The 12,663-nt window shown below is 42.4% G+C and overlaps 1 protein-coding gene and 1 long non-coding RNA gene across 12 annotated transcripts in view; one reads left to right on the forward strand and one right to left on the reverse strand.

The window, feature by feature from the left end:
- The window catches only part of LOC139234864 (uncharacterized), a 55,222-nt gene that overhangs the window by 21,435 nt on the left and 21,124 nt on the right, over nt 1-12,663 (forward strand). The window lies entirely within an intron of this gene.
- The window catches only part of zmiz1a (zinc finger, MIZ-type containing 1a), a 457,231-nt gene continuing 447,370 nt past the window's right edge, over nt 2,803-12,663 (reverse strand). For 10 of the 11 annotated variants that reach the window (XM_070865642.1, XM_070865635.1, XM_070865640.1 and 7 more), the window contains 2 exons: nt 12,496-12,659; nt 2,803-5,602 (listed from right to left, as the gene is read on the reverse strand). In XM_070865642.1, the coding sequence (XP_070721743.1) occupies nt 5,495-5,602; nt 12,496-12,659 (272 nt within the window). In that variant the 3' untranslated portion in view covers nt 2,803-5,494. Of the gene's footprint in view, nt 5,603-10,313; nt 10,560-12,495; nt 12,660-12,663 lie in introns of all 11 variants that reach the window. The other variant, XM_070865646.1, reaches the window with a different exon arrangement.

The following is a 12,663-nucleotide window of genomic DNA, read 5'->3' on the forward strand; positions in this document are numbered from 1 at the left end:
ATTATTTCTGAAATGTGCTGTGGCTCCTTGATCATAAGCAACTGGGGTGGAACTGTTCAAACACATTTTCACATATGACCCTTATGGCCAGACAGTTCCATCACATCTTTGTGGGCTGAATTTGAACCCTGCACCTATTGATTCTCCGTTGAGTTTCATCCTCACATGGAACTACTCGAGTCCCAGAAGCACTACAGTTGAATCTTTCATCTCACTCATCTGTGGACTGGATTTTAAAGAGAATTTAAAGGTCAATGATGACTATACCACCTGGTTATATAACTTTTATTGCAGTGAAGGACAATACAGTATTTAAGATTCTGCTTCAAACTCAGGACCTCTTCTACCACCTAGAAGTACAAGGGCAGCAGGTGCATGGGAACACCACCACTACCAAGTCACACTATATCGCCGTTCCTTTATCGTCGCCGGGTCAAAATTCCTGGAACTCCCTCCCTAACAGCACTGCGAGAGTACCTTCACCACATGAAATGCAACAGTTCAAGAAGGTGTCTCACCACAAGCCTCTCAAGGGCAATTGGGGATGGGCAATAAATGCCATCCTTGCCAGTGACGCCCACATCCCGTGAATACAAAATACAAAGAACAAAGCAGGGGATTGTTACTGACGGTGTAACATTGTTTGGTACCATTAATAAAAAGGTGCTGTAGCATCAAACCAGGTTCAATGGGACCTTATTTGACAACTGAAATATGATTGATTCAAATGTGCCCTGAGTTTTACATTCATTATGTTGTAATAGAAATCTCCTGGGATGGGTGCTGTACAAACAGTCCAACATCTGGGCAAATTCAGTCTGCGACTGAATGATACATTATCTAGAATTGACATGCACCATCTTGTCAAATTAAGAATAGGCTGGATGATTGTTGGACAAAATTAATTGCAATTAATTTTGTCCTCTTCACTTCTCAACTTCCTAAGGAAGTGAATTTGTGCTTCACAAATTGAGGAATCATATTGATGGAAAATTGAACATTTTTTACCTTTTGCACCCAATGACAGTTATCAAACTCACTCTGCACTATCAAAGTAATCTGCATTACATCTTACACCCTCAACTGGTCCACTGTGGCATTTCATTCACTGCCCCAGCTATTCCAATTCTCGTTACTTCCTTTGAGCAGGATTAACAAATCAGTGCCATATTATGAATTATGATCATCTTAGTGCTGTGGTCCTACCATGGGGTGTTACTGCACTTACAGCCAGACTGAAGTCGTCTTCATCCCATTAACCTGGATTAGATTCAAGTCCCGATTCCAGGAGTGAAAGAAAAACAAGACATGCATTTATATAGCGCCTTTCACGACATCAGGACATCCCAAAGCGCTTTACAACCCGTGAAGTACATTTAAGTGTAGTCAATGTTGTGATGTAGGAAACTTGGCAGTCAATTTGCGCACAGCAAGCTCCCACAAACATGAATGTGATAATGACCAGCTAATCTGCTTTTGTGATATTCATTGAGGGATAAATATTAGCCAGGATGTTTGGACTACGGTGCCCCCAATTCTCCTGCTTATTTTCACCGAGGAAAGAATGTGTGTGTGTGTGTGTCTATTTGAATTTCATTTTTGACAATCAGAACAGCTTGCATCAAAACTTCCATGCACTCTCATTAGTTGCCGTTAAATAAAATTAAAAAGCTGCACACCTTTTCATCTGAATACATATTTATTAGATAAATATTAGGTTGTCACATCATCTAACTACATACAGTTTGCAAGACTAAAAATCACAATTAGTTTTCTGACCAGTTTAAAGTATGAAATGATTGCATTGTACATACAATGTACAAACGGAAAAAAAAATGGCCATTTTTGCATGTGACACAGGAGATTGTACCCTTTTTGAATTCTTGAATGATCATGATATCAAAAATTGTACAAACTATGAATTTGGTTACAATCTTTTTTTTAACCCCCTCATTTTCTTCATTAATTTTGTAGCACCTTAAAAATACGCAGGTGATCTACTAGATAATACACTGAAGCTAAATATTACACGTAGGTAAAACAAAGGTTTCTTCTGAAGGATCAGAGTATATTACAGAGGTGAATGAATGCTGAGACTTCACGAAAGATAACAAACAGTATTCATTTTCCACAGTCACTTCTGATGGATTGCAAGCTTGTTGAGACAATGCACATTTGAGGAAAATGAACGCACTTCTCTTTACATTGAACATGTCTCCCTTTGTCATTTACATATGTACACATGTCCCTTAGTCTCTGCTATGGACGATGGTATCCGCCTGTATGTCTGTTTGCTTTGTCCTTACAAAGTCCAAGCAGGGACCCAAAGATCACTGAGGTTCCTTCCCAGCCAGGCTTCCACAGTGACTGTTATAAAACCATGGGGACTAGACGTGTGAAACAGCTCTTTTAAAAAAAAATCAACACCAAACATGCCAGTGCTGACTCACCAGCAGATTTTTTTTTTTTGTTTTAAAATAACATTATAACATGTTAGAACTTTTTTTTCCGGAAAAATACATTGGCAGTGCATTGTCTGTCATTGGATACTCTTCACTTATCCTATGTATTTTGTCGAAGCTGTTTCAAACAAACAAGTTCCCAGTTATGAACCAGTACCTTGCCAGACCAAGGGACCGGCTGCTCTTAAAATGGGAAGAAACTAAAAAGGGGTTACAGAAAGTAGCCTCCTGATATGCACACAAGCAGAAGCCAGGACTAGAGCAGTGAAGCAGAAAATGGCCACTTGCCGCCAGGTCAACTCAACCACCCCCGGCCCTCCAACCCCCCCCCCACCCCCACCCCCACCAAGGGGGTGATCCTCAGAGTGTCAGCTTACACGTACAGCCAAATTTGGTGATTTGCTGATGTATGTAACCCTCTAAAGCTGATGTAGCTTAAATGTAGGGGCCAATCACATTGAGGTCCCAAATCAGAAGAATGCGACACAGGTCAACATTTTTTTAATGCAACATCCCATGAACTATCCGACCTTCCTGTCCAGAGATAAAATACACTCAAATCCACTTATATGACTGCCCATATTTCTGTTAAGCGAGAATCCTAAACTCATTTTTCCTTTCTTCCCTCTCTCTCTATACCTTTCCCATTAACATACTTTAGTTATAAATTCCTGCCAGTGGGTACCTTTAATTATACATATTATACTTTGTTTATAGCCCACCTCCTGTCAAACGGGTTTGACATTTAAAAGCAACAGCAGTCGGAGAGATTACAATTAGAAATTTCCCTTACAGTTAAAAGAATGCTAAGAACTGAATAACAAAACTTATTAAACGGCTAATATTCCTAGCAAGTGAAACACATCATTCACTTAACAGAAATGAACTGTACTGTACTAGCGACTCACGTTCTTGCCTCCGCTTAACGGACGCACTTGAGAGTTTAGAGGGTTAGAAAAGGAGGAAACACTTTCTTTTTGAAATTTTTACTAATTCTATTTTCGGGTAGGGGTGGAGAGTGCCCCTCTGCTCTGTAGAAGAACCCTCTTTGAAGGCGGGACCACGATTTAAAAACCACAGGAAAAGACAACCAATCTGATCATGGAAAATGTTGAATATTATCAAAGACGTTACTAAAATATTCACAAAGGTATTTACAATAGCATTTCAAAATAATCAATTTGCATACTGAACATCGCCTTTTACTTGAAGACAGGGAAAAAGAACCTCAAATGTATTCAATTACTTGGCAACTTTCTACGTGACGATTACAGATTCAATACTGCTACTAGCAAAGGCAAAGAGCCATTCATTTTAATATCTACAGCTGAGCACTGGTAACTAGCATACATGACTATGCACATACAGCAGTGACGGATCAGAGTTTGTCTTCTTCGAGAAGGAGCAAAATGGAGGGAAAGAAAAACAAAAAAGTGACTTTGGTGATGAAAGCATTGCTCAAGCTTCCAGTGGCAAGCTTAGTTCAGATCATGTTGTTGTACATTGAAAAAAAAAAATGGATCCGCTTAATAGTAATAATTAAAAAAATATAATAAAAACTAATTGGAAATGCAACAAATCCCTCTGGCACTTGCAATTGTGGAGCACAGTTAGTGTCGCAGATTTAAAATGTACATGGTTTTAGGGAGGCGCAGAATATCCAGTTCAATGGTGGAGATATTAAACGGTACAGTCAGTCTGTGTTTGGACTGCACAGGTGCAGGGTGGTTGTCGCGCACGCATGCAGGTATTGTTTCCCCTCCCTATTGTACAACATGGTTTCGAGAAAGGTACATCAGCACAGAATGCGGAGCAAAGAGACGTGGTGTTCCTGCAGCTAAAGAGGTGTTGGTGTGGCAAAAGAAAAAAACGACACTGGTGCAAGGCAGTGGTTGGGGCTCCCAGGCCGAGGATCTGCCACAGTGACAACAGGATTCAAATATCTTTTTATTAAGAATCCCGACGGGTAAGGAGAAGACCACGTGTAACAGTCTTTAAGGGAAAACACAAACCAGGAAAATGTTGCAGATGCCTTCAGCCACTGACTGTTACGGCTCCCAGCTATTCAAGCAGTGGATCTAATCCCAGCTCAGCAATCTGTTTGTTGCAGCAAGTTGTCCGTTGGATTGCTGCTTCTGGTGCGCGGGTGCACGTTATCATAAGACCGACGAGACTTAGCTCTGCTTTTAAGACTGAGCCGCAAACATCGAGATCTTTCAGCGATTCTCCCACTACGGGTAGAATGTGAGTTCGGCAGAACGTGCCAGCGAGACACCTGCGGTTCGCAGTAAAAGACTGCAAGAAAAGGATATATTTGCATTCGACTTGCAGGCCACCAACTGTCCCTTGCATTGCAGAACAAAGGAGAAAAAAAGCAAACGGGAAAAATCTCTGCACATGTGCTGAATCAGATGGTGCACAGAATATTCTTCAGATGTGGAAGCCACAACTTTCCTTCACTGTTTTTGTACACGTATTCCCAATTTGACATTCAGGTCAACCACGTTGTGCTTTCTAGTTGCATTCTGACCTAAATACTTTTTACGTCCGTCCCTCCTGTTAGTCCATCTTCTGCTATTCTCCTGGGAGCTGCTGTGTGGAGGAGCTCTGTTTCTAGTATACTGGATGAGAGACGGGGAGAGGGGGTGGTTGGAGGTGGAGGAGAGCATGGCGGGGACTGGCCTACAAGGGAAATTCTTTCTGCTTTTCTTTGTTGGTTTTCTCAAATTTAGCGCCCGGACACTTTACGCAATGGAATTCTTCCTATTTGTTCACAAAACCGATTTGATAAAGCTACAAGGTATTTTTAATGATCATGAGTGATGTTTTCAGTGAACCTGCAGCGGCACCTAACAAGCTTCCTCCCCCCGCCGCCCACATTTGCTTTCAGTCAACGCAAGTGTGCAAGACCATCTCGGAAGGAAGAGGAGCCTGGAGTGCACCATTTCATCTAGTGTATGAACTCTTGCAGAAAAAAGGTGTTTTGACTTCCTGTGCGGCTACATGGTGAGGACGTGTGAAGGGACGGGCTTTCAGTTGGTCTCAAAAAGAGAGAGAAGGTCATCGTTGCTATTGCTGGGCAAGTCAGGAGGACCAAGGTAGGACAGGAGCTCATCTGGATTTGTGAATTCTGGAATAAGCTGCAAGGAACCAAAGACAAACATACAATGTTATCAAGTCTAACCCCCAGGTACAATACTTTCTCATCAATATTAAAATACGTAGTCATAACACAACATTAAAACATTATCAAATAATCTTATTGTTGGAATAGCAAGGCTGTTGTACATTGTACACTCTTACATTTCTAATGCAGTTTTCTACCAAAGTCATCAAAATCGTACATTTTTATTAATTTTGAAAAAGAAATGAACAATTTGCTCCCATCATACTGCAGCAACAGGCAGGTGAGTTATGCTGTAAACCATAATTTGTGAGCTCATTGTGTATATTGTCTGAAATCGTCTCACTGAAAAACAAGGCTTGTAAGGTATGTCTGATAGGAGGACAACTGAGGCTGACACATTAAGGACAGTAATATGACTAATCCAGCAAGTTAGCAAGGATTTGGTGCACTATTAACACTCTAGAATATATATTATTCTCCCCCACTCCCCCCCCTCACCATCATTTTAAAAACAGGATGTTAATCTTTGGGGCGGAGTATAATTTATTCTGATCACGTTAGCATATCTGGCAGCTGTTGGGTGGGCAAAGAGGCAGACCAACCGACATAATCCAAGGACTATTCGAGATGGCCTGATGGCTCGATCAGTGGGCCATTCGACTTCCATCACCTCAAACCACATATAAAAGTTGACTTCTTTCATTGGCTAGCTTTTTTCAATTTTTCAATTTGGAGCCTGCATTAGGTGGCGCCACTGTGTGCAGCAAAGCATCTACCACCTGCCATCCAATCACAGAATAGCTGGGAAGAAAGATTGGAACTGGAAGTGCAAAGGTGAATGGCAACAAGCAGGACCTGGTTTTGCCTTGACTTTTGTTTTTTTTTGGTGGTGTGCATATGGTTATGTGTCAAAACCTCATTGGGTGGCAGTGTGAGCTGTGAGGAGGATGCTAAGAGGCTGCAGGGTGTCTTGGACAGGTTAGGTGAGTGGGCAAATGCATGGCAGATGCAGTATAATGTAGATAAATGTGAGGTTATCCACTTTGGTGGCAAAAACAGGGAGGCAGAATATTATCTGAATGGTGACAGATTAGGAAAAGGGGAGGTGCAACGAGACCTGGGTGTCATGGTACATCAGTCATTGAAAGTTGGCGGTGAAAAAGGCAAATGGCATGTTGGCCTTCATAGCGAGAGGATTTGAGTATAGGTACAGAGCCTTGGTGACGCCACACCTTAAATATTGTGTACAGTTTTGATCTCCTAATCTGAGGAAGGACATTCTTGCTATTGAGGGAGTGCAACGAAAGTTCACGAGACTGATTCTCGGGATGGCAGGGCTGACATATGAAGAACGAGTGGATCGACTCGGCTTATATTCACTGGAATTTAGAAGAATGAGAGGGGATCTCATAGAAACATATAAAATTCTGACGGGATTGGACAGGTTAGATGCAGGAAGAATGTTCCCGATGTTGGGGAAGTCCAGAACCAGGGGTCATAGTCTAAGGATAAGGGGTAAGCCATTTAGGATCGAGATGAGGAGAAACTTCTTCACTCAGAGAATTGTGAACCTGTGGAAATCTCTACCACAGAAAGTTGTTGAGGCCAGTTCGTTAGATATATTCAAGAGGGAGTTAGATGTGGCCCTTACGACTAAAGGGACCAAAGGGTACGGAGAGAAAGCAGGAATGGGGTAGTGAAGTTGCATGATCAGCCATGATTATATTGAATGGTGGTGCAGGCTCGAAGGGCTGAATGACCTACTTCTGCACCTATTCTCTATGTTTCTATGTAACTATTGAGTACATGCTAGTAAATTCATGATTGAATGTTCACTAAAATTCCAAAGTACGCTTGCTTTTGTACAGCTCTCACGAAACTTTAGATAATTTTATGTTTAGTTTTTATTATTAACAGCAGCTATTTCAAGGTCCTCACATATTTATGGTGCAATATATTTATTGCAAACCCTGCAAATGGGTTAACTTTATGTGAGAGTGTGTGTGTGTTCTGACGAAAGGTAATCGACTTGAAACGTTAACTCTTTTTCTCTCTCCACAAATGCTGCCTGACCTGCTGAGTGTTTCATCCTTTATTACTGAATTCTATTGTTTTGCAGGAGCTTTTTGTATTGTGGTGTGTAAGAATTCTCCATGTGACTGCCAGGCATTTACACTGGGCAACTCAGTAACAGTGACCAATATATTCACATCATATCCGAACAAACTGGGATATTTTAGTCACATTTTGTTGTAAAAGGATGTTTGAAGTTAGAAATTGCTACAAACAATTTAACAAATACTCTTTTAAGTGCATTTACAATAATAAATTTAAAGCTGCAAATCTCACAAATGAAACATGCCTTATGTGATTACTAAAAAGAGGCTGCTTATTGAGAATATATGCGCTTCCAACATAATCCATTTCAGATATTTTTGTTTTTACTGGACGGGAAATCAAGATGCGTGTCCTCAGTCTGTTGATAGTGCTGGTCCCTCTCTCTACACAGCCCGTCCTTGGGTTTGATATGAGCAGGAACAAACAGTGATAAATGGGATCTTGCACCATCTCGGGGTAATAGTCATATCGTGAAAATCTGCTTTTCTAACAAAAGCGCCTTTAACGTAGTAAAACGTCGCAAGTACACGCACGCAATCGCAAATCAATGTGGGGAAAAGAGACTTTGGAAATAGATTGTAATGCAAACACTAATTTTAGCAGTCACTTTCAAATTGGCATGTTTGGCATTGGACACTGCACCTTTAAATGAACTGTTTACTGAATATATCAGTGCAGATTTGTTGGGTGAGGTCCTCAAGTTAAACACCCCCCTCCCCTCCCCTCCCCCCCCACCCCCCACCTCCCCGTGTGTAAAACCCGATGGCATGAAGCAGCCACATGTTATAGAAAGTGCCCAATCTTCATTTCTATTGTGGAAGTGAAAATTGGCGATTTCTATGATAGGCCCAAGCATCAAATTAAGATTTACCCCATTGTCTTTGGGAAATTCAGTTGGGGGTTCAGCTCATCCAATGCACTGAGAAACTGTAAAGTTTAAAACTGAAAGACTTGTACTATCCACAAAATGGTTTGTTTCAGTAACATGTTTGGTTTTCAAACCATTTGAACTTATTTTCGCAATATTAGATGCAGACTTTGGGGAGGTGAATTTTTGTACTTATTAATGCGAGGGTTGTTAGTGATGGGAAACGGAATACTTTGTTCAGGGTCTGTACCAAATGCAGTTACAGCATCGGTTAGGTGGCCAAAGTGTCGAGACCAACCTCAGAAGGGAACTCTCAACTGTGCGGATGGCCAAGTCATGGCAAAGTCCAGCTCGCAAGTTCCTTTTAGCCAGCCCACCAAGTCTTGCCTCTCCCTTCCTGGAACACGTGCGCAGTCTCAATTGTAACTTCTGCTGAGCCTCAGCTGTCGTCACTTCCTGGACTTGGAGGACTAGGAAGGTTGCTTCCCGATGGGTGGAGATTCCTACCAGAAGGGAGCAACTCCTTTTGCACCAATCAGGTCCCCCAGACCAGGAAAGTTTAAAGAGCTGAGGCTGGAGCTTACACGTTTTCACATTTTGACCAGCAGATGTGACAGTAGTGGAAAACAAGGCAGGAATGGTTGATGATGACCAGGCAGGTAGAAAAAAAAGGGGACAGCCGACCAGACCGATGGACTAACTGAAGAGAAAAAGGATAAGCGAACTATAGGCAGCCAGCCAATTTTTGAAAGGGAGGTTTTGCATATGGGGGGTTGGGGGAGGTATAATTTTTCATGTACAGGGATTACATTTTTTTTGTGTAGGAGAGTCTTGCCGTAGGGTGTATGGGCGAGTCCGGTAATTTCTATGTCTAGGGGGGGGGTGGGGGTGGAGTCCGATTTCTTTCTAATCACATGCACCCCACTCACTGGTTGTGCCACATGTATCGGGCACCCTGCCCCCAGAGATTGGACAGCCCTGCTCTATTACACAGTGAAGTTTCCCTTTCTCACACCAGCCACCCTTATTGGCCGCTCTGCGTGAGACAACCACACAGTGCTGAATTACGGGCAGTTTAGTGCTGTGACCCTGTGCCGACCAGCAACGGCTCAAACTCACTCACATCAGTGCGAGGAGACTGTCATCCCTCAGTTTGAGCTGAATTCAGGCCCAGGTCTCAGCAGTTAGTTGGCAGTATTCTACCTCAATGCATCATCCAGCTCCTCGAGGGGCATAATGTAATAAAAACTGGACCAACTGATTCCGTTGTTAGTTTATGACACAGTGCCAGGAATCAGTGTTTGACACCTGACCTCTGCACAGTTTTATAAATACCTGCTACCAAAAACAGATCACGTTAAGAACGCATTTGTGGTACAGTCAGCCTTTCAATTCTATACTTCACAACTGTCTTGATGTATTTTTGGGCCACTGTCGCTCTTAATACAATTTGACGGGCTATTTTCCTAATTAAGTGAACCAATTGTAACCCCAATCCCTTTCACTTTTTCTTTTGTTGTCTAGTCATTTTGATATATTATATAGTAAATACAGCCATTTCTTGAAAACAGACAGGTGAACATGGCAGCCAAGCAAACTACTCTCTTTCTAGACTGCTGCAGTACAAAGTAACACGTGAAAAATGTATGAAACAATGATGTGACATGAGGCGCTTTGCTGTGCCCAGAATTTGCTAGCAGTGGATAGGCAGGCAAATGAGAGCATGAGGCACACTTACATCCAGTGAGGGTTCCGGCATGTCGGACGTTCCCTGACCACCAGCCTGACCTTCCAAGGTGGAGGACGGGTGAAAGGTCAGATCACTGTGCGGATGGTTGCTAGAACCAGCCTGGTGGGGCTGCCGGGACTGCTGGCTGGGACCACTGTGATGTAATGGCTGCCCTGACTGGCTGCTGGGGTGAGGTGCGTGCAAACCTTGCTGCATGGAACTATGGGATTGGTCAGTACTGCCAGGATGAGGCATCTGCGAAGGAGGAAGCAGGAGAGAGTGAGGCTACAAGGTACAGTGCTCAAGATGCCTGAAGAATGTTAATACCAAACCCAGCCATTAGACAGGAGAGAAAGCCAATCCCCACTTAAGAAATGTCAAATCTCACTGGAGACTTAGAAGGAAATCAACTCTGCAGCATTAACTTGCAACACCTAACCACTATCAAAATTTCGAGTAACTAAGAAAATCTACCCACATTTAGAGAGAACATCAACTCAAGACTAACAATTCTTTTTAAACATTTCAAATATTACCTATAAAGCTCGAGACGCTAAAGCTCTTTCACTCACCATCAAGGGCACTCACATTAGCTCATATTGGGCCAACGTAATTTTAAAGAGAAAGTATCCTTTTTGTTGGCCTACTTGGGCTGAAATATACTACCAAATAAAACCACTCCCCCTGAACAAAAAGCAACCAGATCCCTTCCTGAACCATGTTAAAAAAAATTTATAAAGGGAACATGCTAGAAATATTAATGGTGATCTATCTTTGGAAATAAAATTTAGCGAATACCATGTTAACAATGGTGTGGAGGTTTTAATAAAGTGGTTCAAAAGCTGCTCTGTGCAGTTTCTGGTATTCAGTCATTGTGGGTAGGCTTACAGAAAGAGATACTGTCTCTAACACACGTTAGCTATACGTACTGATACAGTGAAGACGTCTTGGTACATGCTCTGGAGTCTTTGGTTAGTAACTTCTTGCGTGTAACGGAACAAACCTCCTAACTATCATTTTCCCGCCCTGACTCCTACCAACAACAGATTTACTGTCAGCTGAATACTGCAGAGTTGAAGACATTTCCCCCTCCCCCCCAAAAAAACCACTCCTGATTTGTGTATATGTGTGTGCGTGTGTGATGTGTGTGCGTGTGTGATGTGTGTGCGTGTGTGATGTGTGTGTGTGTGTGTGTGTGTGTGTGTGTGTGTGTGTGTGGAGGCAGAAACACGTTAGGTCTCTGGGAAAGCTGGATAAGGACAACAGAAGTTTCCAACATCTGAGTTCAGCCAAGCAAACACACATCCACCTTTGATGTGGCGGAGAGGAATGAAAGTTTGCAGCAAACCCGCGTACTTCAGCTCAGTACGATCATAAATATTTCCAGGAATAATCTGCTGCACGGCAGAATTTTCTGGTTAACGTACAAGACTTTTTCTAATGCAGGATATAACACAGATTTGTTTTGGGGGCAGGGAGGGGGAAGAAGATGCCTATCCAACAATACCAAAAGCTTAGTATGTCTGGGTTGGGCTTCTTCATATTTAAACCAGGCGGGAGAGATTTTTTTTCTTGAACCACTTGGGTTTTACTTTTACACATTCCATGTAAAAAACCGTCAACATGTTAAGGCAACTCATGTAACCCTCTGACGTCCCCTGCCTTAGTGTCTACCAGTGAGTGACAAAACAATGGGATGCTTGTGGCAACTTTGACAACATAAAGTGCTAATTGCCCTTGTATTCCATTTGTGTGAAATAACAGTGAAATAAGCACATATAAAAGCAGACCAGATTTGTATGGAGAGAGGAAATAAAAACAAGGCAGATGAAAAATGCCAGTGCTGTATAGAAACATTCCAAGCTGCATTACACACTCAGAAACACAATCAGACAGGATTATTTGCAGAGCATTAGTTAAAAGGACGCTGGATTCACTAAGTTACTCCCAACTCTCTGTGCGATCAACAACGACTTGATCTTTACTGCATCTCACTCTGTCCCGTTAACATAATTCTTATCTGTGCTCCCTATCCTGCCATATGTTGGCAAAGTTAGCACTCTGAAATACTGTCACAAACACAGGTCCCTCTCCCTCGACATCTCTTAGGCTGAATGTATCCCAAGTGCAAAGGCAAAAAGGTCATTGTTTGAAACAAAAGGGAGAGACGCACACAAATGGCATCACTTACCTGATCAGGCATGGAGTGGCTGAGAGGCTTGTCAGGAGTCATAAGGCTGTTGGGCATGTCTGGAGGGTGCGACAACTGGGGCCCGTGCATGAAATCGTTCATTGAAGTACCGGCAGGGTTGCCATGCGGGAAATCGAAGTTCCCGTGGCTGGGGTAAGTGTTACCTTT

Source organism: Pristiophorus japonicus, chromosome 22 (assembly GCF_044704955.1).
Source record: "Pristiophorus japonicus isolate sPriJap1 chromosome 22, sPriJap1.hap1, whole genome shotgun sequence".
Taxonomy (NCBI): Eukaryota; Metazoa; Chordata; class Chondrichthyes; family Pristiophoridae; genus Pristiophorus; species Pristiophorus japonicus.